We start from the raw sequence: 21,081 nt of genomic DNA on the forward strand, positions 1-21,081 counted from the left end.
GTTAGGATGTTGCGGAGAATCGAGACGCAAAGAAGTTGGATTAGAACTGAGCGGGTAAATTCTATCGAGAGCTACTAATTGTCCCGCTAATAGAACGGAGACTCGATCAGCTAGGCGCTTCTTCTCTTGGTCCATCGGCGCAGCCTTCACTGATGTTGCTTTTTGTTGTCGGTCTCCGTCCCTCGCTTTTCTACTACGTGTTCGCCCTAGTGACACCAGCTCGATCCTCGAAAACGGTGAAAGCCAGACATACGCCAACCATGGCTCCACGGTCGGAGATTTCGCCACACAGTTTGCTATTTCATAGGCTTTCAGGTGCAGGCATAAGAAAGGTGTGCCCGATGAGAGTCATGCGGGACTCGTCGCTTGTTGCTCGGCCTTCCACGGTTGACGAATCCTTCGCCTGCAGTTTAATGGTAGCATTTGGACGAAAGGCTTGCGCGACAACGCCCACTTGCATTATTGTCAGATTTCCGCACAACAGTTGGCGGAATACATTTGTAAGTAATATAACGGGGATGGTGGGGAGGATCAGGACCAGCGGCGCTAACCCTAACGAAAGAGGGAGTGATGGAAAAGATCTACACTAGTCCGACGTAGAGGGGTGCTCAGAGTGGCCGGCTTGTCCTTGCCCATGCTCCCCCCACTACCTCCCGTAGGGCAACCCAGTTATTTCCAAGACCCGCACCTGCATTTGGTCTAGCTCTGGATGTACGTCCACACATCAGCGCAAGAAGGCGATCGTCTCCAACACCCCCTTCTTCATTTGGATTAGCGCAGTGTACGCCAGGGCAGCCTGGTCGTTCCCAAACCGCCGTTCAGAGCCATCGCATGTTCAACCAAGCTCACCTATGAATACCTGGGCGCCGCCGACAGGCGCTACAAACCAAGGATACTGAGAGAACGCGAGCGCTACAAGCGAGACGTCGCTTCGCAGGGTCCAGCACCGAGGTTCGCGAGGCGGACGACGTTACTCGTAGTTAAAGAGCTCCGTGCTATGATCTATGGCGTACCAGCACGACATTATGTGTTCTTTCATTCGTTTGGAGTGAATGGCCTGATTCGACTGCGGTATCATCAAGCTATCGCTGCCTCCCATTGTCAGTAGTAGCAGAACCTGCGCTAGTCATCGCACACCCCATCGCCGCTTCCCTGTCACCACTGCGCCGCAAATTTCCGCTAGAGCCTTACCATCGTATGGTGGAGAGTCTTGTGCTCCAATGTACCAACAGTCACACAGTTCACAATGACACCTGAGCTTCATCCTCTTACCTTACCAGCACCACCAGCACATGACTCATACCATGCCCTGCTCTCTGCAGGTCCCCATGGGCGTCAAGCGCGAGCATCCCCTGGGAATGCCCATCGATCAATGTCGACAGGCCATGGGTCTGCGAATATATTCCACTCATGGTGGCCTATTGGTATGCGGAGAACGCGGACCGTCGTGGAAACAACACTGGCCACACCCGCACGGCATGCCAAGACGCGGCTTGTATGTGGCACGCTATGGAATAGCCGTGTTGCGTAGGCGAACGTGTGCCTCGTGTAATTTGTGTATATGGGACTTGTGTCTGGGGTATCTAAGCGCCAAGTGGCCACACCAGGTCCGGAACCGTTAATAGTTGTGAGTTCCCAGGCCATGTAGCAGAGGATTGCGACCAAAAGTTCCCAAAATACGACTCCACTGCTCAGACGGGCGTCGACAAGCATCGAGATCAAGTGGCGTCCCGACCCTGGCCCGGAAGCCAGCCAAGTCATTCGGTAAGTACGCCGTTGAAATCCAGGGGATTGGAAAATAGCAGAATCTCAGTAGCGACGAGAAGACGGAGTCAATGTCCGTACTGGGCTCTAGCGGCCCTCGCCACGCAATGCAATACAGCGCCATGAAATCTGACCAGCACAAGGGTACCCTGGCTTGTCATGCATCACTGGTCTTGTATGCTTCATGAGCGCGCGGATTGTCCTGGGTTACAGGTTGAGTCATCGTCAGAATGCCGTGTGCGCCATCAGGCGAGATGCCAGGACACTTCTGTTCAGGCTCTGCATCGCGGACCCGGGCCTTGCACGTGTTCACCGCCTGAGCCAGAACACGAAGCATTGAGCGTGCCAGCCCCGCCCGGGATGCGATAGCGTTGCCGCCGCCGCAGAGCAGGGTCGTAGCGCTTAACCCGCCGGTCCTTGCTATGAGGCCGAGCGGGCGTCTTGCAGCCGCAGACGCTCCTGAGGGAAAACAATAGTTGGGCACGCCCCTTCAGCCCAGATTAGCAGGCTGCGGGGGCTCCACAACGGTCTACAGTCGCAGAAAGAGTGACAGCAGTCGTCACGGCCCAAAGTGCACAGACGGGCACCGGTGAAGGCAGGGTGGCCCAGCTAGGTCCGCCGCGGAAGTGGCTGACCGCTCAACGCAGTCCGCGCCGTATCTGTTGACCGCATGGTCAACCAGGCTCTGTCAGTCCGCCTTGTTACACTTCGCACCATGTCCACGTCATCCAGTTTAGACGAGGCTCGTCACCACTCATTGCCGACGCTCCACGCGTTAAAGCCGTGGTTCTGTATTCGTGTGACTAGCTCCTTTGCCCCAGAATAACACTATCCGCGGAAGCTATTTCAGCCCCTGATCCGTCGCCAGCAGTCGCCGGCTAGCCTTGTGCATCTGCCTCCACCCCAGCTGTGTGTCTTATGAATCCTGCCACTAGCTTGATCTTGACCGTAACAGATCAACCGCGGCCCCTCCTGCATACACGTCGCATGCTCAGGCCCAAATTTCCGATAGGTTGTAATGCATTGACCGCGATAATCAGGGTACGTCTCCCATTTGGAGAATTTTACCGTTTTCGAGGCAACTATGGACAATCGTCGAAGGAAAGCATCGTGCCATATTCCCAACGCCACCGGAGGCCAGTGATCACATTGCACCTTAATTGTATGCCTCAGCAGTTCTTCTTCCAAGCTGCATTCATCCCAACGAGGGGCTCGTGGCTCAGACCCAGGGCATCGTAGTACGCTACGTTCTCGAGCTGACACTAGTTCGTGGGAAGCTCGCCCCCGGTCTTAATGGAGACGACAGGATTGGTCTGGAAGCGATCCAGTCCCTATTGCCGTTAATACGACCACCCCCGGCGAAATTCTTCAGGCTCACCATGATGTCTAGCTGCATGCAAACATGGTGTTCACGGCTGGGATAAAATCCTCACTTAGGTCTCACGGTAGTTGTGATGAATGCTCCTAGCCACCCGTCAGACACCGCACCGCGTAAGGGCTGCCACGTATGCTCATGCAATGCACTGCGGCTTCCTTGATTACGTCTGTGGTATCAGGAGGATGGGAGCAGCAAGGCGACAGAGCGGGATGGAGATGTACGCTCAAGTCATGCTGCAGATCTAGCCGTGCATTCAGCTTGACTGCGCCTTTCGTAATTGTCGGTGTGAACACATCCCTCTATTGGGGCGGAATGCGTCATCGTAGTTGGAGGCTAGCCCCACCACTGCACCGCACAAACCAAAATTGCGGCTCTTCGCTTCTCGTCACGAGTCTGGCACAGAGACTCAGTAGTAGGCACATAGAAAAGGGAGACAGCCCCATCACTTTGGTCAGTTCTCTCCCCATGCCCCTTGTGCCTCCCAAAAGTTGAACGACAGAGTCGCCGATACATCAAGGTCCGCCTCTACAATACGTTCAACAATCTCGCTAACAACAGACAGGTACATAAGCGATGAGATGCATATTGGACGACACAGGGGCTGCCCATCGCCAGTCTTGCTCGTCTCCCGAAAGTGATACCACACAAAAGCCAACGCCAAGTAACGCAGACACGAGTAACGACAGTGCTCAGTATGGCGATTATGTGCCAAACTCTGACACCCGTTCCGCAACAAGAAATGATCCACTTCCTCACACCACGCCCACGTTGTCACCACCCGACATGACCTTGGAAGAGTTCATGGAGGCTAGTAAACGCTTGAAACACATCCGAGACGAGTACCCGGGCGCGAACATTTACTACAAAACCACTGTGTACGGTGGAACAATTCACAATGGGCATCATTTTGATGGCAGCCAGAATCCAGGAAGCAAAGGGGCAGTGCAAGTCGAGCCGACTCAACTCGTTTTTGTGAACACTTATGCCACAGACGGCACCCAAGTACACAACGGTGACACTTTCGAATTCTGGGACCGTGGAACCCATGCGCTGCCATCCAGACCAGCTATTTACTTCAACAACACAACGATTCCTTCTACATCCGGAACCTCAGGTCAAGGGACAATGCACAATGGAAACCGTTTCATTATTAAGAATCGCCAACGATGAGGGGATCAAAGCAGAAGGGACTCCGAGGAAGAGCAGTATCAAAAGAAGGTTAAGAAGTGGAGGGGTGCGTTTGCTCGTTCTCCAATGCCTGTTGTGTCGCCTTATACTTCAAAAGTTTATTTTCCCTGAAATATAATTTTCTTACATCAACATAACGCAAAGCCCCAACTGATCATGTGCTTAAGGTAGGTGTTGTCGTGTCTACGATAATCTCAAGCATTAGAAAGATCATACCGGTGTCACCAAGTACGAAACAGCAGGCATCGTGCCTTCTGGTTTCCGTGGTTCGTCTAGCTGCAGGCCTACCACATCCTCCCAGACCAAATCACCCTTGTGGGCATGGCGTAGCATAAAGTCTACTCTCTAACACTCTTCCTCGCCCGCCGTTTGTGCGGTTACGACGATCGAAGCAAAGACGTGCCTTATCTCGCGCCGTTTGTTCACTGAGCCTGCGCGGAACGACTCTGTTTGCAGACATGGTTAAGGAGCCAACTGGCTGCGTTCTCTTTGCTCCATGTCATACTGTACTAATCGTAGAGCACCTATTCCTTATTGAGCGATATAGTATGACCTGGGAAGTACAGCGTAGTCTACATTCTGCGTCCGCCTTGTAAACGTCGAGAAGCATCCAAATTAGATAGGTGGGGCGGCTGCGCAGTGCTTTTAGGTCCCAGAAAGTATCACCACTAACAGAGCTGAAATTGGCTTATCGCCTATCTCCGTAAGTTGCTCGATAACGCACTGAAGCACCTCGACGCCTCGGGGTCCTTTGGACTACGTCTCTCGCGTTACTTTAGTTGTCTTTGCTTCCTAGTCTCCTTCGCAAAAGCTAGAGCGTCTGGGCGCGCTCTATGATTAGTACCTGCTAGATCTACTTGCCGTTTTCGACGAGCTTCTTAGCTATAGTTCTACTCCGTGTTAGAGTTAGTACATTACCGTGATCGCATTTTGGTAGGTACGATACCCTTGTCGTTAAACACTAATAATTTTAGCCTTGTCGATAACTATTAAAAAGGGGTTACTATCGATATTTTGTAACTAATCGCGCACTAACATAAAAAGGTTAACCTTTATATAGTCCGCCGCCGTTCGTAGAAATATCTCAGCAATCACACGGCAGGATGCTATAAATATATCCTAGCCAGCCCTATATACCTAAAATATATAAGTCGTGGGAAATTCGTGGCGGATATAGTATATAAATTAGATCGCGAACTAGGATTTACTATAATAGTTAGCAAAAGCCAGTCGTAAAGTACGTCCGGAACCCACCCGAAGTCGCCTATCCTATAAAGTGTTATATATCTTACTAATCTAGTCTAACTTTCTTTCATCTATGCCTAGATTTTAGACCGCTCGATAAACTCCGGGTCGTTCGTAAAGTCTATTACGTAGTGAGATCTACGATAGGTAGATACGTCCTTGGTGATCTTCGGCTTCTGACCCTAGACCCTTTAATAGATGCTCACTAGGAGCTCGCTTAGTAATTATAAGTAGTGTCTCGTTTTAATAGGGTACTATCTTTATATACGTGTGGGTCTTAACTTCGCGATGCGTTTCGTTCGCCGTGAGGCGAAGTTGGTATAAACCATCTTCCACTATACCGGTTCAGAAGAGACGGGACACGAATAATAATACTATATTAAGCTCGGAGTTCATAGGCCGTTATTTAGTGACGTACCGATGTAAGCCATGGCGCGCTCTAGATTGCCTTTGCAAAGGGTGGTATTTCCTCCTCATACTTTAATCCAGCCGCCCAATTCCCAGGTTCGCCGGATCTGACAAGCTTTGTCCCGAATGTAACGGACGAGGAGCCACGGGCAGTCGAATACCTGAACTTGGCGGATGCATCAAAGACGACGTAGATCACGGAGACAATCTAGAGAGCCGCTTCGTTTCGAGCCCAGTATCTATGCGCATCGACTCCAGGGGTACAAACGGGTGCGCGTATGATGCTTCGTCGACTCATTTAAGCAAAGCAGACTAGGTCACTTCAAGGCTAGTCTAGAATCATGTTCATCTATGATACAAACTGGCTTTAGGTCAAGGGAATGGCGAAGGCGATTCGTGATTGAAAGAACAAGGGGAGGCCGTAGATGGCCATGGATTGTTTAGTCTGCTATCTACCCAAGCAATTTACCACGGCCGCTCCGACGACGAGGACTTCCAGCCCCGACGGTGCGGATGATTGTGGTTCCATGGCCTTGAATACTATGCTAATCACAATTGCCTAGCCTTTTGGAAGCAGCTGGAGCGGTCGAACGCGGCCTTGGGACGGGTCGGATTCATGATTTCTTTTACGCGCCCCTTGCTCCCCTCCTTTGCTTTGCGTGCATTGAGGTGGCTCCGCAACGAACAGCAGCTTTTCATCCGTCGATTTGCCGATCATACCAGTAGTACGGGAAACCACACTATCCGGTTTCTCTTTCCATAATTATAGCACAGCTACTTCTTGCCCCCTCATTATAGGCCACTTTGCCTGACGTCAATGCGATGATCAACCCTACGCACAGCCTCAGGGTAGCGCTCCTGCTGGCGCTGACAACGCTGCTTACGGTAACCCTCTGGGAGCTCAACAGTCATCCGTTGACCTGTTCCTACGACAAGAAGGCAAAAGATCTCTACGATCCCGGTTCTTTATACTCTACCCATGAGGTGTATAACAACACCCTCTATCAAAATGGTCTCAATAATAACGTGCATGCACAGCATAACTTCAGCCGCCCCTGCGAGGGCTTTCCCGACACCACGAATATCATGTTTATTATGAAAACGGGCGCTTCGGAGGCCTTCCAGAAGCTCCCTACCCAGTTGCTCACGACAATGTCTTGCCTCCCTGACTTTCTTATTTTCTCCGATCTTGTAGGTACACCCAAAGCGTTTATAATAGATATCCGACTGATGTATCCGTAGGAACAACAGATAGGCAAATACCATCTATACGACGCCCTCGACCGCGTTAGCCCAACTCTTATGAACCAGTATCCCGAATTCGAACTATATAAGGCGCAGAAATTCTGCCCTATTCCTCAGCATTATTGCGCCGCGGAGATGAGCGGAGGCTGGGACCTTGACAAGTATAAGTTCCTGAATATAGCCGACCGTGTGTGGCAGAGGCGTCCGGGCATGGACTGGTACGTGTTTGCTGAGGCAGATACCTATATCGTGTGGTCCAACATGGTCCAATGGCTTCGTGAGGAGGCACCAAAGGGCCCTCAATACCTCGGCAACGTTGCGCTCCTGAACGAGTTCCCCTTTGCGCATGGAGGCAGCGGCTACGTCGTCTCCGGCGAGCTCATGAAGACCATGGCCAATAATATTACAGATCTCGCTACTAAATACGACGAACGCGCCGGAGGCGTATGCTGCGGAGATTTTTTGTTTGCCAAGGCGGCTAGCGAAGTTGGCACTAATGTCCAGCAAGTCCATCCTATGTTCAACGGCGAACGACCCTTGAGCATACCATATGGCCATGGACAATGGTGTGAGCCTATTATCAGTATGCACCATGTGAGCCCGGAAGAAGTCAGTACGCTCTGGCAATTTGAGCAAACGAGGAAGAACAAGGTACTGGCGCATAAGATCATCGTGTTACATCTCATACTGACTAAGCTTAGAGTACCCTACTTATTAAGGACATTTACGAAGCTTTCATGGCACCCTCTCTAACGCAGTTCCGCCAGGACTGGGATAATCTTTCAGACGACACGTGCTTCATCGGCCCCCATCAAGTAGATCAGGAGAATGCCGGTGACACAGAGAAAAGTCGGCAGAAGCTTGAGCGTGAAAAGACTATAGTAGAGAAGGAAGCACATAAGTCACCTACAGCATGCGCTAAGGTTTGCGAAGCCGATAAACTCATGATACCGGAAGACGAGTATTTAGCACTGTCTGACGACATTAAAAAAGACCACTATCTCCAAGAGAAATACGAGAAGCGGATCAGGGAGGACGTCGGCGGCGTGTTCCGGCGGGGGAGGTCGTGTTTCCAGTGGCGATATCACCAGGGCGCTTGCTGCATAAGCCAGAGTTTCAAACTCGGCATGCCTCGGCATGGAGCTGTGGAAGACGAATGGACTAGTGGCTTCTTTGTCAAAGGTATCAAGCAGTGGATAGAGGCAAGAGGAGAATGCCTTCATCCAGATTGGAGAGAGCCATATCTGACTTCGCCTATGCACGAATCAGAATGACCTTCTTGGATCTCGGAGACAAGTATTTCTGGGAAGACTAGTTTATATAGCATATATGTAGAGCACACCGCTATCTGACAGTTGGGAAATCTGTCAGGCGCCGTGCTGCGCCGGTGTGCATGACGTTCTGTAGATAGAGTTACCCTAAAACCCGCCCTAGGCGCAGCGACAGTGATTAGACACACCCAGGCGTTCCATGGGGGCTAGCATCGACTAGGCAGAAGTGGATCAGCAGGTCAGTAAGCAGTCTGATCTTAGGCGAGAGAAAAGGAACTCATCATTAGTATCATGATTATCTATAGAACCAGATATTCCCCCAAATTTAAGAGGAGGCCGCGGGAGAATGTAACCAATTTTTAACTCATGAAACTGTTCGCAACGCTCGGAGATACGGGCTTTAATGAAATTGCACTCTAAGGGCAAGTACACTCACTTCTGGAGTGCCCCGGCGCTAGTTGTAGCGCCGGGCTATGTTGGTGGCGGGGTCCCCATGGAGGGATGTATTACATGGTTCCTGCTAATATCCGTACGAAAGTACTTGATGACTGCCTAAACTTTAAACAATAGGACTTAAGAAATGTCCTTCGCGCTCTTCTCGGTAAGAAGCTGCATTATCGCCGTATAGCCCTGAAGTGATACCGCTCGTATTGTAAAGCGTCGAAGAACTCTTCGCCTTGTTGTGCAACGACCCTGGCGGCCTTCTGGAGAAGGAGCTGTACTATCTATCGCCTTATGGCCCCAGCACGTCCCGCTCAGGCTGTGCGGGCAACGTTTGTCCGCCGTCGTTAACAGTTAAAACAAATCTACACTATTTGTCTTATATGCAATAGGCCGGGATGCACTAGTCTCTAGGGCAATTGGCAATCTCCGTGCTCGAGTAGTCGAGCGAAGGCAAGCTTAGATTCAATCCTAGCTAGTGCTTATTGTTTGCCGGTAGTGTGGCTATTTCGAACGCATCAGGGGGCACATTCTGGTAAGGTCAAGTTTGGTGCATCATCTTAACGTGCGGCTGCAAATCTATAAGACAACACTCATGAACGTTAGCTGGAAATGGGTTCTCGTGCCGCTGACCTAGGAGACATAGGGAACGGGCTGCATCGGCGAGAATGAAGCTTACGGCAAGACCATAGCTAGAAGCATTCCGTAGTTCCCTGCTGTGGGCAGTGCTAATTGGCAGCCCGGAGATCCCAAGGACAAGATAACGACCAGTTTGTCTTCATATGCCCATGTGCATCGCGGAATAGGCTGTGACGGTTGGCCATGTTTCATAATGTTCTAAGCTCTACATCCGCAGGTTAGATTTTTGGCTTAAAGATAGCCATGCACCCGCTTATCTTCCATTTTTTGCCTATGACTACGTGTTTCTCGGTCCATGTAATAAGCAATAACGCGATGGAAGGGGTTGGCAGGGTGAGCAGGTCGGCGGGAAAAGGTCACGATACCAGTAGAACTGCAGCTTTAGATCGAAGTTGGACGCTATGTTCTTAATGTCTGAAGGCCGGAATCCGGCGCTTTGCAAGGGTAGTCCAATACGTGCCAAGGAATGCATATCAAATAGATTGAGAAAGTCTACAGTAATAGCCCGCTAACGAATAGATATAATAGCTGGCAGGACCGCGATGGTATTGGCCATACTTCTCAGAACTTAGGAACTAATGAAGTCTAAGCCCCTGAAAAAGCGATGAACCCTGCAACATTAGTTGAGTATAGTAAAAACGGCGCGGAGTTATCCAATGGTGTGCCTGAGGATTGTGAGGGGTTTCGTTCTGATGAAAGTGGTCATCAACCGTTCTGGAAGCGATTTTTTATGATTCAGCCCGATCCTCCACGAGAGAGTCCAAAAATTTCGGGATTGCAACACGAAACTTTAGCAGCATTGCTAGAAAATGATATCCGTCCGTTAAAGGAGAGGGAACAACAAAAGCGGGGGCGGTCAGCAAGCCCAGTAGCATCGCTAGCTAATGATCGCCCTCCGCTAAAGAAGCCCCGAGGCCTCGGGCTGGCACGGCCAAAGCAAAGACAAAAGCGACGGCGGTCAGCAAGCCCAGTAGCATCGCCATCTAATGATCGCCCTCCGCGAAAGAAGCTCCGAGTCCTCGGGCTAGCACGGCCAAAGCAAAGACAAAAGCGACGGCGGTCAGCAAGCCCAGTAGCATCGCCATCTAATGATCGCCCTCCGCTAAAGAAGCCCCGAGGCCTCGGGCTAGCACAGCCAAAGCGAGGACGGTCAGCAAGCCCAGTAGCATCGCCATCTAATGATCGCCCTCCGCTAAAGAAGCCCCGAGGCCTCGGGCTAGCACAGCCAAAGCGAGGACGGTTGGCAAGCCTAGTAGCATCGCTAGCTAATGATCGCCCTCCACGAAAGAAGCTCCGAGTCCTCGGGCTAGCACAGCCAAAGCGACGGCGGTCAGCAAGCCCAGTAGCATCGCCATCTAATGATCGCCCTCCGCTAAAGAAGCCCCGAGGCCTCGGGCTAGCACGGCCAAAGCAAAGACAAAAGCGACGGCGGTCAGCAAGCTGACGCTATGCTGATCTTTGATTTGACTGCTGCTATGTCTACTGACCTTGACGCTGCGCTGATTGCTGCTATGATCAGTGGTGCCGCGAGAATATAACGTCCTATTGGTGGGCGTGCATGATTTATGGGGTACGGCTTAGATAATCTTGTGTATTTGAGCGCCCGAGCGCTCACCTATTGGGCGCCGCTTCCCCAATAATTGTTTCCCATCCCGCGATCACTCTACTATGATGACCTTTGATAGAACATTTCGACACGGCCATGATGAAAGCAAACAGATCTACCGGGCGCATTAGCGACGAATATCCTGCCAGCGAATCAGAGTGGACGCGAAGGAGGCAAGGCTTTTACGACGAAGAGTCCACGATTGTACTGACGATACAAGACACGATTGAATATTTGACTCACAAGCGTGAGCTAGAAAACGAGATCCGAGTTCTATTCGAAGAGTACAGTCGCGAGACGGCTCTGATCCAATTGCGCCAGCGATCTGCATTCACACTATTGAAACGGTTGGTGCTGGCGTTAGGGTTCTACAAGCGAAAGTCACGCCGATGTGATGATATTGATGATCCAACGATATGACTGCCACTTCAAGCGTGAGAAATTCGGTCATGTCTCGGCCGGGGCAACGTGGAGATTCGCGAGGCCAGTAAAATAAGAGGTTTCCGTAGGAAGCCCTGAGTAAATTTTCCTAGATGATTCAGGGCGCTGCAAAATGTTTTGCTCTTGACTGTTCCCATCGCTTGTTGGATGATCAAGGCTAGCTGGCGTTCCGTAGCGAGAGCTGAGTTCAATGCGTTTGAAGTGCTTGACAACGCAATGATCGTCTCCCAGTCTGCAAAACCCGCGATCCCACGTGCCACAACGGTTACATACTCCAAAATGTGATGGCCGGGTTTCGTGTCGTCCATAGTGATAAGAAATCATATGGCTATTTGTTAAATATCTCAGTGCTATGCATGTATTGTCTTCAAGACTGGGACTGCCTACCTCTTGTCGAGAGGTCTCTTTCCAAGGGGCACACCGCACTCGGTGGCTGAAAGATTTTGGCCTTCAATGGAAGAGTCAATGATAGAAGTGACACTTTAAGCAAGAAATTTAGTGGCTAAACACCGGTGAACATCCCAAGGAGCGAAACGTCCCTGGTCGTTGAGATTTCTCTTTACCTTAGTGCGGAACAGAGAACACTGCCGCAAGTTGGAATGAATTCTAGGAAGTCTTATATGGTCATATCGGTGGCCTGTGCACGGCTGCCTGAATAGCAGCCCAGGATGCACATTTGTCCAATGATGACATCGCCAATGTCGAGATACTGCATCACACCCAACGCACACTGTCGGGTGGGTCGACCGATTGTGTTGTTGGTTGAACTCTCCAAACTAAAAGCGGACCGGCTAGGCCCATTGGATGGGGTGGAGTTGCATATATAAGGGTTTTCGATGACAGGACCGACAAACCACTTGGTACACCGTCCCTAGCCTTACGCCCAACTCTTCAAGCAACACGGAGGCAACATCGACGATTAGGCCTCATTTTTCAATGTTCCGAGCGGCGTCAGACACTTGGGCTCACGCAGGGAACGCCAGATCTGCACCTAGACCTGAGCGTCCATCTCCATTGTATTATGCCGCCCAATCTGCCCTGCCCTCCAACCCCCTCGCCGCATTGGTTCACCGCTGTCAGCGACTCGGCGCTCGCACTGTCTCGCCATCGATCGTGGCGCCAATGTGATCCAAGCTGCCACCGCGTACTTCAGGCATGTGGTGAGGTGTCTGGCATACGACAAGACGCACGAATCACACTATATCACGAGACCCAAGTCAGGGCTGTCATTTCGGCCAAGAAAGCTACATTTGCCCGTAGCTGGTCAATGCAACATGAGCATGACGAGTTCTATTGCAGGCTGTCATTTCAAAGGCGATACCGTAGGACTGGATTGCCTCCAGCGTTCCCTTGGTGTCATCTGCCTTTGGGTCGCGGATGATCAGGCCATATACTGGCGTTAGCTCGATCGCGTAGTGCTGCACGGTGCTTTTGAGCCAGAAGGCGAGTTGAGAAAGACGAAAGGCGGCGTGATTGAGCTTGGCAATGTGGTTGCTGCCCTCTACTTTGGGGATATATCGCGATACATTCTTCGACGCTTGCGCATAGTCACATCTGAGAAGGACGGCCATAAATTCCGAGAGCAAGACAAATCCCGGTTGCCGCGATCGGATCATCCATTTAGCTCTCTGGCCCATCACATAATGCTACTAGCATGCTTTATCGAGGATGACTTGACCTAGGGCGAGGGTTGAGCCTCACTCAGGGTTCAGTGTGCGCCGTGGTGGGCGGGACACGACAGGGCGCCCACTGCTGTCAAGGCTACGCATGGTGGAGATGTTCTTGCCCGTGTCTAGTGCGTGAGCCAGAACATGAAGTGTTTGGATGTAACGGTCTAGTGCCGATACAGCAGATAGTGCAGCCCGATACCAACATGACCAAACGGCAAGTCCGTAGCGCTGACCCTGAAAATCGCGGCTGAACAAGCGTTCTGCGCTCTTACACACCCCAAGAGACCCGCAATAGTTAATACGGTTCGAGGCGCAGACGCCGCAGCCCCAGTCTTATCTGACCAATCGCATAAACGGCCCGAGCGAAAGCAGGGTTTTACCTCAGTGGCTGACCACTTTGATTCCCCGCGATCAAGAGAGACGTTGATATAAATGTGTGGTGAGCTCCTGTGTCTTTGATCCTTACGTTTCACGCGAGGGCATTGCAAGATCTATCCCCTACCTCCATCGCCAGCAGTCGCACGCTGACCTTGCGCATTCGCCTCCACCCCAACTGCGCGCCCTACCAACCCACCCCATTCATAGGCTAGCTGAGCCTTGGTGGCAACAGGAGCCTCCCTCCCTTCCCAACACGTCCCAGATACGCCTCGCCGTCCCTCTCGCCTTCCGCCTTGATTAAGGATTTTGGATACTCGTTTCAGATGGCGATAGGCCCGACATGCTATCTCGTCCACCTCCCGCTAGAACTTATCGAGGACATCGCTACTTCTCTACACTGGGCAGATCTTACAAGCCTCCACCTCAGCTGCAGGTCTCTCCTGGAGAAGCTCGGTCGTTTTGTTTTGACCAGACTTGGTTCCCGAAACGATTACAGTGCAGTCAGGATGGTCAGGATGGTCGTACAACTAATGAGTGCGAATGAGCTACAGCCCCGTGCTTGACCAGAAGCCGTACGGGGAAGAAGCTCTTCGTGAGCTAGCTTGTGCTGCGATCCAGTTTGCAAGAGATTGCGAGATATCGACATCGCGCTTCCAGATTTTAGTCAACAATATGCGACTACAGCTGTCCGAGAAACGAGTTTTTTTGCATCTCGCGGTAGTGGCCGCGAAGTTCCCAGCGCCTGAGTTGCTCAAGACCTTGTGGACAGAAACGGCGACACTCCGATGTAAAATAGTTGAACTCGAGAAGGATTACTGGAGACGAGCGGTACAATATGCTAAAGAGTTCGAAAGACGAGAGAATATTGCCGTGCTACGTGTTTCCGCCAGCAACGAGAATAAACAGGATATGATGGATGGCGTTGAGAAAAGCGGACGTCAACTCCAACTTCATGTTAGTATTTAGGATCTAAGGACAAGCTCGATGCGCCCTCCAAGAGGGACCGTTAGGTGCAACATCGTGGTACTGTAATGTAAGATATATACGGGTCGGTCATGTTCAGAAAATAATGATCAGGTTCAACCTTGGTAACAAACGCTGAGTAACATGAAGGATGAAATGGGGCGAAGTTGATACTGTGCTTGCAGTTGCCGGCACACTAGAGTGCGTGTGTGTTCATTCTGAGTACTGTAATGTGGCTGTTGTCTTGGCCAAGTCCACACCAATCCCTATGTTGTGTACAATATGACAAACCTTCTCAATATTGCGGTCCGAATAATCCATAACGCGCCGAGGAGTGCCTCCATCGTGGACGCACCAGTGACTGGTGAAACCCATCCTTTCTGGCACGGCGATGTTTCGATCAGGTGCACGAGTTTCTGTCCACTCTGTAATTGGAGCACGGCTTTGTTTGAGGCCTCTACGGAACATATACGCTGACATTCGCCTATCGGAAGTTAGCTCGTTTCGTGTGTATGGTATTCCTAGGTAGACCATGCCATACCTGGCCCTACACTCACTGAATCGTCTACCAAAATAAGGCGCAAAAGCGCGTCACCTATCAAAGCAAGCGACTTCTTACCGTGCCCTCTTGTGTTCTGGTGAACACCGTATCGATCGCGTCAGGCGGCCGTGAGAGCCTCACCGAGAAGCGAGGGGTCTCGAAATTGGATAATGAAACGAAGCCCCCGGCGTCCTTTATGTTTGATAATCTCCTGATCTTCCACAGATTTATAACAGGTAGGGGGATAGTGAAGCAGAAGAAGATTGGAATCAATCTGACATGGCACTCGTAGGACATCGTAATTTAATCGTTGCCCGTATCTTTACGAAGTAGATTACGCCCACCTCCTACACGGGATATGTTTTCAGTAGTGCCCAAATCTAAGATGTCGTCACACCCGTATAACATCCTTTCCCACAAAGTACCTAGATCTTCTCAAACTGGAAACCTCACGACAAAACATGCACCGAGTTCATTTATATAGGAAGAATACTTGCCTAGACATTTTCCGTTAAAATCTCACTCTCTGCGCCGCCAGCCAAGCCCATGCCACCTATTATTTTATATGAGCACCAACTCCCTTCACCGTCATTATGATGGCAGGTCTCTCCACTATCTCGCGTGGTGTGGTGTTACCTAGCCAATGAACATATTCTAGAGAGGTACACCGCGCCAAGTCGCTGCCTTCTATCACGTCCCAACAGCCTGATTGGCCCGAACCATTTGGCTTTCTTGGGCGCTACGAATTTCGACATTCTAGACCATAATATCCCTAGTTGGTGGGCGACATGCGGACGTACTCCATTGCGCGAAACACAGCTCCGTTTGCATTACACAGGTTTACTGAAGCGTTCTGGAGGCCAATTTCGGGGGCCAGTTTCGGCCAGTTTCGGGGGCCAATTTCGGCGGCCACTCGCGGCCAGTTTGGGCTTGCTTGGGACGGCCAGGTTGGGATGGTGCATCCACGGTCGCAAAATTCGCGGCCAATGCAGATCGTGCAGGTACACAGCTGCCGTGGCTCTGTTTGAATGGCTGGCCCTGGCCATAACACTACGATCGCGTTCCCCGAACCTTGAGGCAGAAACTCCACAATAGGGAGAGGCCTTTGGGGGGGCTACGGTGGCGCTGCTACTCGGCTATTTCAGGGCCTGGGACCTAGCAGTGGTTGCGTGCTAGTGCAAAGCGTGGAATTCTTTGAGCGAATCAGACGACGACGATCTTGAGCGTGTATCGGTCACCCAGCGTTCATTGGTTGTTGCCTGCGCAACAGCTTCGCGACGCGCGTAACGCGTCGCGAGCTACTGCCACAAACGGAATATTCCAAATATACTCCTTTTCCCATATTGCACTTACGCAGCGGCCGGCTCACTAGAGCGTTTTTGATCTTATCGACTGGAGCTCGTCGCTTCGGATAATTGCAAAATACCACATATTAACTGCGCAGAATTCTCTCCATTCTTAACCATCTGTCTGAGTCGCCCCTTGCCCCGGGGACCCTGGAGGCAGTTGCGTGATGGCCGGCTGCCTTAGATCATGCTCTCTGCCTACATGGAACTCCGTGTCGCGTATCGACCATCCATTCTCAGAGGGAGCCGACTAGTTATCTGGTCTACCCATCACTCGACTCTGTTGTAAAAGGCAAAACTACTTACTACCATGCTGGCTCGCGACAGGGGCTTAAAAACACTTGAATGTGCCGGCGCCTCCGAGCGGTTGGGGGATGGTGTTGGGTCATTCGTGAAGGCGCACAGAGGAGCTTACAGGTGGCCTCCATAAAGTCTCAGTTCGGGTATAGTGCTCTTCGCAGAGCGTGCATGGTTCAGTTGCCTTCGATGGGTTTTCATCGGGACTGGCAGTGTGATGAATAGATCAATCTGGTAGTAGCCCGGAGTTGCTGCCGACGCGGATTGTCGGCTTCAAAATGATGCGCATTTCAAATCGTGATCTTTAGTCAGCTTCGTGAGGTAGGATTCAATCCTTGTCCAACGTACTACTGGAGTGTATAGACTGCCTTCTCGCCCCGATAGACCTTGTGGAGTGCTCTATTCAACTGCCAGACTTCCCTCAAGTACCACCGTGTCATGGCATCTGGGGCCTCTCCTTCCGTCCCACGGCAACCTCAAATTTGTGCCTTTGAGTTGAGTCATTCATTCCAGGTTCTGCTATCCAAGTTGTATCAGCTGCAGGCATTCCCAGAGGCAGCCACAGAAATTCGGGTCTACTCCAAGTCATGCCCTCTTCATGTAACAGCCTTTCAGCCTCCTCCAAAGACTCGCGTCGAAAGGTGAGCAGGGCTTTTTCCGCCAATTTCAAAACACGGTCCGAATCCCGCTCACGGTCGTCGTCATCGTCGACCTGAGGAATCACCAGACCACCAAACAACAAGTGTGCTAGTTCAGCATCGCCGGGCGCGTTCCTATGGCGCATCATGAGCGCCAAGTCCAACAACGCCCATAGAATTGCTCTGTTGGTCTGGCGAGGATCAAGACACGTGACGAAGTCGTAAAGCTGAGCAATAGCCTTGCTGACCTCACGCCCCTCATAGAGAAGCAGACTGTGTAGATGCCTAACCTGACAAAGCTGGACAAATTTGTCGCCTTGATTGATCTCGCCTTCGTCGTTCACCTTGACCAGAAGCTTCAGGGCGCGATCAGCGAGCCCAAAGTGCCGATATACGATGACCAGCCGCAAAGCCGCGTCAATGACAGCAAGATGCGAAAATGGACGCACTTGCTCTCGGAAATGTAGGCCAGACTCAGCATTACGTATAGACTGATCGTAAGACCCGGCCCGGCGGTAGAGGTCTCCAAGGATAATGCGGACTGTGTTTGCGAAACCGTCGAGTCTGCCATACCGCTGTTCCCGCTTTTCTCGAATCTCTTCTAGCGATTTAATAGCTTCTTCTAGTCCGTTTTTCGCTGATACGACTAAGGACTGCCAGAGATGTGCTGTCAAATAGTAATTACTCTTATCTCCCTTCTCCTGCAAGAACCAAGAAGAAGACCGGGATAAAGTCGCCAGAGCCGAAGTATACTTACTCATCAAATATTCGGCTTGTCCTTGAGACACAAGAGTCTTATAATAGCTGAGCCTGGAGCCTCCTTTCGAAAAGCTCTGCTGGTCTTGCGCAACGTGGACGTATATGTCGTGGGCTTTCAGCGCATCACCTTTAAGCAAAGGCGCATATGCAGCGTCGGCGCGAGCTTGCAGTGTCGTAGGGTTGCATTTGCCGAGAAGCTGAGCCAAGCCATTAGCGGCTCGCGTCCTTACATCTCCCATTTTGGAGGTACTGCCTTGGTCAAAGTAGTAGGCACCCAGTCTCATCAAGGTCAACCATTGTGGAAGTTCATCGTCTTCGTAGTTTGTATACTGAGCGTGAAGGGTAGTGTAAGGCGTCTCGAAATATTCTTCCACCTTCAACTGGCCTGATAGACTGTCGGGCAGAGACTTAGACCACCTGCGAAGATCATAGTCCGCGGACCGGATTGCTTGGATATCGCCAGGATCCTTGACTGAAAATTCAGCCCAATAGCAGAATTGTACCGAAGTCAGGAATCTGACTGTCAGCTCCACAAGTCTTGCTGAAGGAAGCGGAATTGCGACAAGGTGTATAATCCAGTGCTTCGCGGCGTAGTGATAGAAGTCGGTGTCGGTGTCTGGGCTTTGAGATACTGGATCGCCGGAACCAGTGGTCTTCCCCAGCAACCTGCTTATACGTCCAAGGTCCCCGTACTCAGGCTTCAGCAGGCACTCGAGACATTCCGTCGCCAGCGTAGTGTCACTGCCAGCTGGTCAAAATCAGCATTTGAAAGAAACATACGACACCAAGTGCCCAAGTATGGGGTTTGGAAGAATCACCTGTCGCAACTTGGCGCTCCAGAAGCTGTATCCGTCCGATTGTACTGTCTTGCATCATGTCTGGGAAATGAGGTTTATTTGGACAAATGACACGTCTCGTGCTGATTTCATTACCGTAACCACGAGCTGCAAGAGGATCACGAGGCCACCGGTCATATCGGCGGGAGACTCTGTCGGATGGCGACGGCGGCTAGATGTGCCTGCGGGTTGGTATCACGTTGGTGATGCGGTCACGTTGCAGTAGGCTGCATACATGTACCTCCTGCTCCAGGTCACTGACTCACTGCTCATGCAAGATAACACTGTGGTATCTTAAGGCCACTCATCGAGAGCGGGCACCAATCGGGCACCGTCGGTCCACAGTGAGAAGCCAAACAAAGCAGCATCCACGCCGCTGGCCGCGGGAGCATTCGCTGTATCAAGGCCGACACCAGCCAAGCCAGACACAAGCCAAGGCCAACGGGGCTCAATGTCGGACTCAGGACTTCGGGGGAGCAAGTGCTCATGGATATTGCATGGGCTGCTTGACCTGGAGCAGCACCCTTGCAGCGCATCGGGATCCAACAAGTGATGCGATTACCGGCTTCTTTCTTCAGATGCAGGCCGTGAGATGTTCGACAATCGGCGTGCGCTCAGGTGAGTCCAATGCACTCTTTGGAATGGTCTGCGACCATAGATTTGCTAGCGCATCAACTGATCCGCGAAAGAAGGCTTCATTAGGCTTTAGATAGAAGGAAAAAGACGAGGGAGGTTAGGAATCTAGTAATACCAGCCCATAGTAGCTATCTACTAAAGAAGATATATGCAGACTTGTTTAAAGGATATCTATAGGATTGTTAGGCAATAGAGTGTCGTGAAAGTAACAGTGGGGCTCCGACGCACGTATACCGCGAGTTTGGGATCACTTGATCGTGTGAGACGCGTTTCCGTAGAGCATATCACGGGCCAGACGAACATGCCCGTAGGAGTGATGGCGTGTCAAGCACGGATCAGTACCCCATTATTTCTGTGATGTTGGGGTCTAGACTAACTACCGGGTAGGTAGAATTGAAGTCAGTTTATGAACGAGTACACAAGAATGTCGTTGACTTGGGCGGTCGGGTCACAGTCTGGTAATTGCACTAATAGCTAGATAGAGACTGAATATGGTGAAGCGTGGCTTCTTTATACTAGAGTGGTCATTGTTCTCAACAATAATCGGCCTGGGCGCTCGCAGCGATTCGTAATGATCTCGGTGATCATGGCAACGATCATTTGTGTAAGTAATGATCGTGCTGTGAGTGGAGAGAAAAGTGGGGGTACCTTTGAAAGCACGTGAAGGCCGCATGTTCGGTCGGAACAATTTCCCGGCAGCTACGTCGCTGGGAGCTGGAGCTCTCCTTCCTTGATTCTCCTTGGCCTTACAAGGCCTATTGAGCACCCCTACTATTGACCAAGAACGGGACCAGCCATTGACAGAACAAAGGTCGGTTTATGTAGGGTACTCTAGAACGTCGGTTACCTGAGCGGTTGTCTGTCACAGTCGAGTGTAATAGGACTATCTATGCGTTGGCGATTATATTGATAGCTCGGGGCCGAGTCAGAGACTAACTATGGTAAAGCGTCGCTTCCTATATACTACTGGTAAGTATCCTTCGCTGCTCCTCCGCCAGCTTCCGCAGCTAATACGCCGCAAAGTCGCCACATCCCATGTGCCCGCTATCTGATCCACCTGATCGACATCGCCCTGGTCACTCAGAAGTCGTCTACTCCTGCAGCCTTTCTTTTGTTAATTGAGTCCCCCGGGCCGCCTCTAGCGCCCTGCTGCCCGTACCCTGACTCCCCCACCTATGTCGTGCTGTAACTTCGCTGCTTAGTTGCCTCTCGTAGTGTGATGTTTGTAATCGCTCCTTTTCCGTTATGCCGTTATATGTTTTGGCTGTTCGCTGTCAAGAAAGCCTCTCGACTTGGCCAGCAACAGTTGCCGTTTGCCCGTTGTAGCGGTTTACCACAATTCCTTAATTTTTTGGGTTCTCCTCTTCAACGAAGGGTATCTACGCGGCTTC

At 51.3% G+C, this 21,081-nt stretch overlaps 5 protein-coding genes across 5 annotated transcripts; 2 read left to right on the forward strand and 3 right to left on the reverse strand.

The window, feature by feature from the left end:
- The first annotated feature begins 6,674 nt into the window (after positions 1-6,674).
- Positions 6,675-8,834, forward strand: F5Z01DRAFT_667664 (glycosyltransferase family 31 protein). Its single transcript, XM_046264297.1, has 3 exons — positions 6,675-7,174; positions 7,226-7,879; positions 7,930-8,834. The coding sequence occupies exons 1-3, from the start codon at positions 6,806-6,808 to the stop codon at positions 8,500-8,502; spliced, it is 1,596 nt and encodes a 531-aa protein (XP_046113897.1). The 5' UTR covers positions 6,675-6,805; the 3' UTR covers positions 8,503-8,834.
- A 1,314-nt stretch (positions 8,835-10,148) lies between these two features.
- F5Z01DRAFT_433709 (uncharacterized protein) lies at positions 10,149-11,186 on the forward strand. The gene has a single exon (XM_046259706.1). The coding sequence runs from the start codon at positions 10,184-10,186 to the stop codon at positions 11,021-11,023; it is 840 nt and encodes a 279-aa protein (XP_046113898.1). The 5' UTR covers positions 10,149-10,183; the 3' UTR covers positions 11,024-11,186.
- Positions 11,187-12,676: 1,490 nt separating this feature from the next.
- F5Z01DRAFT_754049 (uncharacterized protein) lies at positions 12,677-13,263 on the reverse strand (the record flags this gene model as incomplete). The annotated part of the gene is made up of 1 exon (XM_046267102.1): positions 12,677-13,263. The coding sequence occupies one exon, from the start codon at positions 13,261-13,263 to the stop codon at positions 12,871-12,873; it is 393 nt and encodes a 130-aa protein (XP_046113899.1). The 3' UTR covers positions 12,677-12,870.
- Positions 13,264-14,903: 1,640 nt separating this feature from the next.
- Positions 14,904-15,272, reverse strand: F5Z01DRAFT_630554 (uncharacterized protein; the record flags this gene model as incomplete). Its single annotated transcript, XM_046261734.1, has 2 exons — positions 14,904-15,121; positions 15,179-15,272. Coding segments are annotated over 2 exons (312 nt in total), but the record flags the coding sequence as incomplete, so codon positions are not given.
- Positions 15,273-17,123: 1,851 nt separating this feature from the next.
- On the reverse strand, positions 17,124-19,400 carry F5Z01DRAFT_667675 (uncharacterized protein). Its single transcript, XM_046264298.1, has 2 exons — positions 19,037-19,400; positions 17,124-18,966 (listed from the first exon to the last, which is right to left on the reverse strand). The coding sequence occupies exons 1-2, from the start codon at positions 19,092-19,094 to the stop codon at positions 17,258-17,260; spliced, it is 1,767 nt and encodes a 588-aa protein (XP_046113901.1). The 5' UTR covers positions 19,095-19,400; the 3' UTR covers positions 17,124-17,257.
- Positions 19,401-21,081: the final 1,681 nt, after the last annotated feature.

Source organism: Emericellopsis atlantica, assembly GCF_019669845.1.
Source record: "Emericellopsis atlantica unplaced genomic scaffold F5Z01scaffold_45, whole genome shotgun sequence".
Taxonomy (NCBI): Eukaryota; Fungi; Ascomycota; class Sordariomycetes; order Hypocreales; family Bionectriaceae; genus Emericellopsis; species Emericellopsis atlantica.